Source organism: Bison bison, unplaced genomic scaffold, assembly GCF_000754665.1.
Source record: "Bison bison bison isolate TAMUID 2011002044 unplaced genomic scaffold, Bison_UMD1.0 scf7180017864270, whole genome shotgun sequence".
NCBI classification, from domain to species: Eukaryota; Metazoa; Chordata; class Mammalia; order Artiodactyla; family Bovidae; genus Bison; species Bison bison.
Genome location: NW_011494842.1, coordinates 7358120 through 7366863, shown reverse-complemented (window position 1 = coordinate 7366863; position 8744 = coordinate 7358120). Strand labels below are relative to the sequence as shown.

At 54.0% G+C, this 8744-nt stretch overlaps 2 protein-coding genes across 2 annotated transcripts in view; both read right to left on the bottom strand.

The window, feature by feature from the left end:
- The window catches only part of DEF6 (differentially expressed in FDCP 6 homolog (mouse)), a 22135-nt gene extending 19427 nt beyond the window's left edge, over positions 1 to 2708 (bottom strand). Inside the window, exon 1 of the mRNA XM_010848724.1 lies at positions 2579 to 2708. Coding sequence (XP_010847026.1) covers positions 2579 to 2674 — 96 coding nt within the window. The 5' untranslated portion in view covers positions 2675 to 2708. The remainder of the gene's footprint in view (positions 1 to 2578) is intronic.
- Positions 2709 to 4423: 1715 nt separating this feature from the next.
- The window catches only part of ZNF76 (zinc finger protein 76), a 29764-nt gene continuing 25443 nt past the window's right edge, over positions 4424 to 8744 (bottom strand). The window contains exons 12-14 of the mRNA XM_010848639.1: positions 8330 to 8494; positions 7458 to 7571; positions 4424 to 5287 (exon numbers count right to left, since the gene is read on the bottom strand). Coding sequence (XP_010846941.1) covers positions 5183 to 5287; positions 7458 to 7571; positions 8330 to 8494 — 384 coding nt within the window. The 3' untranslated portion in view covers positions 4424 to 5182. The remainder of the gene's footprint in view (positions 5288 to 7457; positions 7572 to 8329; positions 8495 to 8744) is intronic.

Here is an 8744-nt window from a genome sequence, read left to right as displayed (position 1 = left end):
CAGCAGCACCTAGGGGAAGCCTGTTGTCCCTCTCCAGAGGAGGCAGAGCCCGAAACTCAGAGGCTCTCAGTGGGCACGACTCCCTCCCTGGGTCCCAGGACTGCCCTGAGTGCCAACTAGAGGCTCAGGATTCTGGGACCCCACAGAGTCAAGCAGGAAAGGCCCCAGTTCACCCTCCCTGCCTTGCCTCTGATCCTGCTGGTCAAGGGGAAGTGGTAGGCCTCCTAGGATCCTCATCGACACACACTGCTCTAACCATACACCCAGTCTCAGGCCCCTCAGAGAAGACAATCCTGACTCCTTGGGGGTACTTCTCAGAGGATTTGCTGTTCTTCCTCCTCCATCTGGCCCCCTCTGGGCTCTGCCTAGGATGGCCGGTGGCAGCCTTTCTGCCAACATGTTGGAGAGAAGTGGGTGACTGTCCCAGCTTGCTCTGGGCTGGTGCAGGTCCCCCAGCCTCTTCCCAAGAGAGGACGCCAAGGTCAGGGACAGTTTTGGTGAGGACAGGCTGACCCCAAGGTCTTTTCCCTCCTCACCCAGTCTTTCCGGGGAGGGAGTGTGCCCTGCTGGTCTCTATCTCTCATCTGCTTCTTCCTCTGCCTTCTGACCACTTCTCTATTGCTCTTTTGCCTTTCCGGCATCCCCACCCCCAGCACTATCACTACTTCCTCCCATCCCAGGCTCTAGTATCACGGGCTGGTGGGAGGACTGCCTTCCTCATCTTTCTCTCCTATGACACGGGCCCTGCAGTTTCTGGTCCACCTCCCGCCGGGCCTGAGACTCCCACTGCTACTCGAGTTCCCAGAATAGACACGTTTTCTGTTGATGGATTGAAATCTACCACTAATCCTGTATGACCGCAGAAGCTGCTGGCAGTGGGCTCATTGTGAGCTGTGATGTAGTACAAAGACAGTGGATGGATGCTTCGATTATGCATCCTCCCCTTGCAATTTCCCTTGTAAATACTCAACGGGTGGGGGTGGTGGCACAGGCATCTGCCCAGTTAGAGGCCAAGACAGAAGCTCCAACTAAGAGGCTTACTGCCTGGTGGGCTCAGGAAATCTAAATGCAGTACCTTCCATTTATGAGGGAAATAGAGAGCCTGGAGGTGTCACAGGGGCCACAGCTAATGGAGTGGTGGAAAACGGAGACAACAAACTATGGAGGTTGGGATTGTTCCTGGAAGATATTAAAGGGGCGACATGGGAAGTGGATATAGGACATGGAGTTTCTGCAAGGATGGGTTTTGGATGATCTGCTTTTCCTCTGTCTGCCCTGCAGAGCTCACTAGACTACATAACCTGCAATAAGAGGATTTAAGTAGAATGTGAGGAAGAACCTGCCTCTTGGGAGATTCTCTCAGATGATCAAAGGTGGTCGTGGACTCTCCTTCCTGGGAGAGCCAAGAATCATTTACTAGATGCTCACAAGTCTGGCTAAGGGGTCGATTATGGGATAGGACCAGGTTGGGAGATCCAAGTTCATCATGTCCAAGTTCAGCAAAGTAGAGGGAGGGGAAACAATGCCTATCCTGTCCCATTTGTCTCTAGGGTTTCCAGGTACCTGCTCAGTCATTTAGAATGGAGGTTTCCTTGAGACTATACTCCTCCTTTGTTGGGGGAGGGGAGGGCGACAGGAGAGATACAGGAGTGTGTGGCCTAGCCTCATGCCAGGCGCATACCTGGTGCTCAATGTTTGTAGAGTGAATGAATGAACCCCGAAGGCGGATCCCAGGGGGCTGAGGCCTCCCTCATCCTGTCCCCCTGTGCCCCCGGCTCCAGTGTCCTAGGGCCTTGCTTCTTGCCCGCTAATGAGCGTGAAGGCAGCACTAACCCAGGAGTGCAGGACAGAAACTTTTTGGTCTCCCAGGAATTATCTAGGACCAAGCAATGAACTTCAGGGCCATCACTGATGGGGCTCTTCCTGGACTCAGATTCTACCCCTTCCCTGCTAGAGGTCTCAAGGCCTAAGATAAGTTTTCCAACCTGGTGGGCGTGAGGGGGTTGGTGAACGGCAGTATGATGGGGTCTTCAGTCCTTGCCCCTTCCCAGTTCTGTCCCACCTAGGAGGCAGGGTGCAGAGTAGATGCTCTCCTGCCAAGGACGACTGAGCCCTTGGGGCCGTGAGAGGCTCTTGAACCCTTTCTCTCAGCTCCGGGAGGAAGTGACTGACAAGTACTAGCTAACTGTCTCTCTTCAAAGCCAGGAGGAAGCAGCAGGAGGGAGTAAGGTGCATGCCCAAGCTTGACTCTGGGGAGACATGTGCTCATCACATGGAATCTGGGATGTAGCTTGGCTCATGGCCCTCAGAAACCTCAGAACCCCATGATGCCGCCTCTGCTCTCCTGAGAGTTTGGGTCGGGGCCCTGCACACACCTCACTGGGGCCTCTGGATGGTGGGCGGCAGCATCCACCAGGCCATGTCACCCCAGTTACCCAGCACCGGCCCCTCACCCTCCCGAGGCCCCTGGCTAGCTGGGGTGCCCCTGGAGGAGCGCAGGGTTCGCGCCTAGCTCCCAGGAAGCAGGGGCTGCTGAGGCGCAGCTGCCGGCCTCCCCTGCACCCCGGGTGCCCCTCACCTTGAGCTGGGACTTGGAGACCTTGCCGCTCTTCTCCACGTCCAGTGCGGTGAATGCGTACCAGATGGACTTAAGCAGCTCCTTGCGCAGGGCCATGGCTGAGGCGCCCGCCCGGCCCAGGGGCGGCTCTGACACCAAGATCCGGTTTCAGGAAATGCAAACGGCAGCAGAGACCGCAGCAGGGCCACGGCGCGGACCAAGAGCTCCACCTGCCTGCTCTCGCAGGCTCCCTCGCTGGCAGGACCCAGCGTGTTGCTCAGCGGCCCCGCTCCCTGCTTGGGACTGGGGACCAAGCCCTGGGGAGCTATGGCCCTAGCTCTATTCAACCTGGTTCCCTGGGCGTGAGGCCCTTTGGGAGCCTCCTGGGCCCCCAGAGGCAGCTTGCTGAAGGAAAAGTGAGCCCGTCCTGACTTTGGAGTCAGACAGCAAGGGGCAGGTCCTGTACCAATCCCACACTTACCAGGTGGTGTACCAATCCCACACTTACCAGGTGGGAGGCTTTGGATGAACAACGTAACCTCTTCAAGCAGCTTCTCATTGGTAAAGCAGGAGAAATGCTTACCTCATAGATTGTAAAGAGGTCTGAGGATGGGTGTAAAGCTGGGTTAGGCTCTGGGTAAAGCATTTCTTTTAAGGCCATCTAACACTACTGTGGTGGCGGGGCCCCTCCCACCACCACCAATATGAACTTGAAGGAGGAACTGGGCCAGAGCACCTCTCTAGGTCCGGAGGACTTGGCACGTGATTGGCTGCTTCCTTATCCCCTGGCCTTGGCTCTAACAAGGCACCCAGAGGACTGCCCCCTCTGGGGCCCAGTCGCTCTGACCCAGAGACTCTGAGGCTCATAGGGTGAGCCCCGTGGTGGGGCCCAGCTTCCAGGGCGCTGGGAGGAGGAGGGTGGGGACCCAGCGCCCTCCACATCAGTGCTTCTGTTTCTTTAGACTCAGTACCTGTGAGGGCTGGCGCATACTCCTGCCACTAACAGTCGCCTTGGATGTTGAAGGTAACTGAAGCACCCCTACTTGGGGGCATGCCCCAGCACCTGTCCTTCCAAGGAGCAGGTGCAAAAGAGAGTTTGCTAGGCATCCTAGGAGAGGATGCCTGTGTTGGGGGAGAGGGGGCACATCTGTGACAGTGGACAAGAGAGGAAAAGAAACACCTCCACCTACGTCTGCAATGCTCCCAAGCAGGAGGGGTCAAAGCCACGAGTTCTCCCCACCACCTCCCTCTCCTGCATTCCGCTCTTCCCGCCAGGGCTGGTTTGGTCCTACCACATACTTTTCAGAAGACTCCAACTGTGTCTTCAGACTTCCACAGCATGGTCCCAGACACCTAGGTGGGTACCCCCAGAGCTGGGTATCGAAGCTGGCACTTTAGCACCAGGGCAGCAGAGCCATCAGAGATTTTGGTGCCTTGGCAAGGGTACCCCCAGTCCCTGGGGCTTTGCTCACTTGGAGCAGTGGACTGTGTGCTATGTGTAGAGAAGCGGTTGGGTCTGGAGGGGCTGTGATGATGTATCACAAGGCAAGGTAGAAGAAAACAGACTTCCTCCAGTCTAGTCATCTTGAGGCTTGAGATCCAACCAGAGCCTGGAAGCAGTGGTCACACTGGCCTTGTTTGGCTGCCCGGAGCCCACCTGCTCAGCTGCGGGCAGGAAGCCACTGGCAACTCCTCGGGGCTTCTCACATTAGGGCTTCCTTCCCCAGGACTCCTGGCAGGGCAGGCCCTCCAGTCCGACACTAAGGCTGAGTGAGGTCTGTGCCTGGGATACAGGACCAAGAGCCTGATTTGACCAGCCCTGGCACCAGGGCCCAAAGCTGAAAGGAGGGAGGAAAGACCCAGGTGGAAACTTGGAACTTTTATTAAATACTCATTCACCCATTTGCCACCACCATCCAGAGCAGGAAAAAAAATTATCAAAATGGAATTAAAAAAAATAAAACAAATTACACCCAATCCCCAGTATGTACAAGGTTGTTCCTGGCCTCTCTGCCACAGCTGTGGAGAGGCTGGGGAGCAGCTGGGGTGGGTGTGGGGCTGGGCACCTTTCTCCAGCCACGGGCCCCTGAGCAACTCTGACTGTGGTGGCAGAAAGTCCCTACTGCCAAGGGGCCAGACACCTCGACTGGCCTCTGGGGAGGTGTTTATTGCTGGGAGGGGCAGGGCTGGGCCCACTCTGCCCCTACTGGGCGGAAGAGCTGTCTGACTGCTCCCAGAGTGGGCAATGACCAGTTGGGAGTAGAGGACCAGTCCCAGAGCAGCCCCAATCGCCACCTGAGAAAGGGGATGGACCGAGGCCAGGACAGGTGTTTTCCAGAGAGAGAGGGTGCTGAGCTGATTCTGGGGGGAGGACACCCCAGTGCAGCCTGCTGATCAAACTTGTCCTCCTTAGCTCCTGAGGATGACGCACTCCCCCGACTCCAGCTGCCTGGCCCTCCTTGGGGGCAGGGCTCCTGTGCCCTTCAGGCCATTTTCCTGCTGCCTTCTTGCCCCAGAGACCTTTGTGGCCACCTGCACGTCAGCCACAGCCTGGGCCCTTGGAGGCAAGGATGCCTGTGCAGCCTGGCACATTCTCCAACATGGTGTGGGACGCAGCCCTCGGGCTCAGCAGCTGCTCTCCGACTCTGCAGTCTCCAGGGTCGCCGCCCCCCGCTGCATGGCAGCAGTGGCCACGCTGATGGCCTCCTCCAAGGTCTGTTGCGCCTCCAGCTGTGGAGAAGGAAGGAGAGAGTGAGACCCTCCCTCCCAGGTCCCAGTGGTAGGGTACGTGGTCTACTATTTTGAATGTCCTCCGCCCACCCAGTGTCACACACACCTGAGCACTCAGTAGGGCCCCAGGAAACAGCAAGTTCACTGATAGAACCCTATTAGGCTAGGTATGGTGAGGAGCCATGGAACGGTTCAGGGTCAGACAGAGCAGCTTGCTCATAGAAGGGGAATGGCGGGCTGGAATAATCATCGGACCTAACAGAAGCAGAATATATTAAGAAGAAGTGGCAAGAATACACAGAAGAACTGTACGAAAAAGACCTTCACGACCCAGATAATCACGATGGTGTGATCACTCACCTAGCACCAGCCAGACATCCTGGAATGCGAAGTCAAGTGGGCCTTAGAAAGCATCACTACGAACAAAGCTAGTGGAGGTGATGGAATTCCAGTTGAGCTATTCCAAATCCTGAAAGATGATGCTCGGAAAGTGCCACACTCAATATGCCAGCAAATTTGGAACACTCAGCAGTGGCCACAGGACTGGAAAAGGTCAGTTTTCATTCCAATTCCAAAGAAAGGCAATGCCAAAGAATGCTCAAACTACCGCACAATTGCACTCATCTCACATGCTAGTAAAGTAATGCTCAAAATTCTCCAAGCAGGCTCCAGCAATACGTGAACCTTGAACTTCCAGATGTTCAAGCTGGTTTTAGAAAAGGCAGAGCAACCAGAGACCAAATTGCCAACATGCGCTGGATCATCGAAAAAGCAAGAGAATTCCAGAAAAAACATCTACTTCTGCTTTATTGACTATGCCAAAGCCTTTGACTGTGTGGATCACAATGAACAGTGGAAAATTCTTCAAGAGATGGGAATACCAGACCACCTGATCTGCCTCTTGAGAAATTTGTATGCAGGTCAGGAAGCAACAGTTAGAACTGGACATGGAACAACAGACTGGTTCCAAATAGGAAAAGGAGTACATCAAGTCTGTATATTGTCACTCTGCTTATTTAACTTATATGCAGAGTACGTCATGAGAAATGCTGGGCTGGAAGAAGCACAAGCTGGAATCAAGACTGCTGGGAGAAATATCAACCTCAGATATGCAGATGACACCACCACCTTTATGGCAGAAAGTGAAGAGGAACTAAAAAAGCCTCTTGATGAAAGTGAAAGAGGAGAGTGAAAAAGCTGGCTTAAAGCTCAACATTCAGAAAACTAAGATCATGGCATCCAGTCCCATCACTTCATGGGAAACAGATGGGGAAACAGTGGAAAGTGTCAGACTTTATTTTTTTGGGCTCCAAAATCACTGCAGATGGTGACTGCAGCCATGAAATTAAAAGACGCTTACTCCTTGGAAGGAAAGTTATGACCAACCTAGAGAGCATATTCAAAAGCAGAGACATTACTTTGCCAACAAAGGTCCGTCTAGTCAAGGCTATGGTTTTTCCTGTGGTCATGTATGGATGTGAGAGTTGGGCTGTGAAGAAGGCTGAGTGCCGAAGAATTGATGCTTTTGAACTGTGGTGCTGGAGAAGACTCTTGAGAGTCCCTTGGACTGCAAGGAGATCCAACCAGTCCATTCTGAAGGAGATCAGCCCTGGGATTTCTTTGGAAGGAATGATGCTAAGGCTGAAACTCCAGTACTTTGGCCACCTCATGTGAAGAGCTGACTCATTGGAAAAGACTCTGATGCTGGGAGGGATTGGGGGCAGGAGGAGAAGGGGACGACAGAGGATGAGATGGCTGGATGGCATCACTGACTCGATGGACGTGAGTCTGAGTGAACTCCGGGAGTTGGTGATGGACAGGGAGGCCTGGCGTGCTGCGGTTCATGGGGTCACAAAGAGTCGGACACGACTGAGCGACTGAACTGAACTGACTCAGCCCCCTTATTTTCCAGATGAAGGAACAGGGACACGAAGAAATGAAGAGTTGAGACTGCAAGGCAGAATGCCATGAAAGTTACCGTGAAGGTCAGAAGGGGCTCCCCACCCTGCCTCAGTGAAGGAAGAGCCTGGGCCTGAGACAGGTGTGTGGCTGCAGGCAGAAAGGGATTTGTCCTCTGAAATGGGCACCTTCAGACCCGAATGCTGTCCTCTTCCCTCCACCAAGTTCCCCTGCCCTTCGTGCTTCTTTCTGCAGCCACCAGTCTCCTCACCTGCACCGCAATGTGGGTTCCGTTGGCTGTGGCCAGCAGTGCCACCTGTTGATGATGAAGGGATGCTACACTTGAGTCTTCAGCCACCACAGTCCCAGAGGTGATGATCGTGACCTGAAACATATATTAAGAACGAGGTTTTCCAACCTACTTACATTATTCTCTCAACCCCCAATCCAAAAAAATCCCTTCAAGAAAGGTGGCTGGGAACAACACAGAAGGAAATGAATAAAATCATTATGAGTCAGATTAATGAGCTAGCTTGGGGCTCAGAGCTAAGTGGGGATTGTGGCGGTGGTGGTTTAGTCGCTAAGTTGTGTCCAACTTGAGACCCCATGCGCTATAACCCACCAGGCTTCTCCTTCCATGGAATTTTCCAGGCAAGAACACTGGAGTGGGTTGCTATTTCCTTCTCCAGGGGATCTTCCCAACCCAGGAATTGAACCTGGGTCTCCTGCATTGCAGGCGGATTCTTCTACTGACTGAGCTACCAGGGAAGCTCTAAGTAGGCGCTGTATGTTTCTTTAACTTACAGCCAACTTAATTGATGAATTTTGAGCCACAGAAGGACAGAGATGTAAAAGGCCCCACAGGTAATTTAATACCCTCATTTGAAAATGGACTAAAGCTCATGGAAAAGTAACATGCAACATGCCTACGGCAGCAAGCAAACTGTCTCTTGACTCTCAGATCAATGCTTGTCAACAAAGGAGAGTTGCTGATGACCCAGAGTTGTAGGGAAGACGCTTTATCTGTGGGAATCTTGGTCCTCCTAAGAAGGCTGGACTAATTTAGCCCGCACTTTTTAAGGCCTGTCGCACAGAAAGGAAGGACAAGAGAGGAAGAACCCCAAGCAAGCGGCCTGGTCGTACGGGCTGCGTCTGGGTGCCGTCGGCGCTGACCATGGCGACTGTGTGGGCGCCAGAGGTGGCGAGGGTGTCGTCGTGACTGGGGATGGCGAGGGTGGTGCTGCCATGCTGGGTCACCATACTGATGGCGCTCCCCAGGGCCTGCAGGTCTTCTGGGGACAGGCTGACCTGCCAATGGGAAGGAGGAAGATGAGCCAGGAGTGGAGGGGAGGGTTGTCTGAAAGCCCCCAGGCAGATCAGCCTGCTCTCTCAGGTTTGCTTATCGGTAGACTAGAGGATCAGCTTCTTGTCACAGGGTGGAGGGATCAGGACAAGCAAGTGAAACAGGCCCTGGCTGCAAAGAGAGGCTACACTGGAAGAAATCTGCTGACCACGTCTATTCACCACCACTTTGCCTCAGGGCTCTGTTCCATGCAAT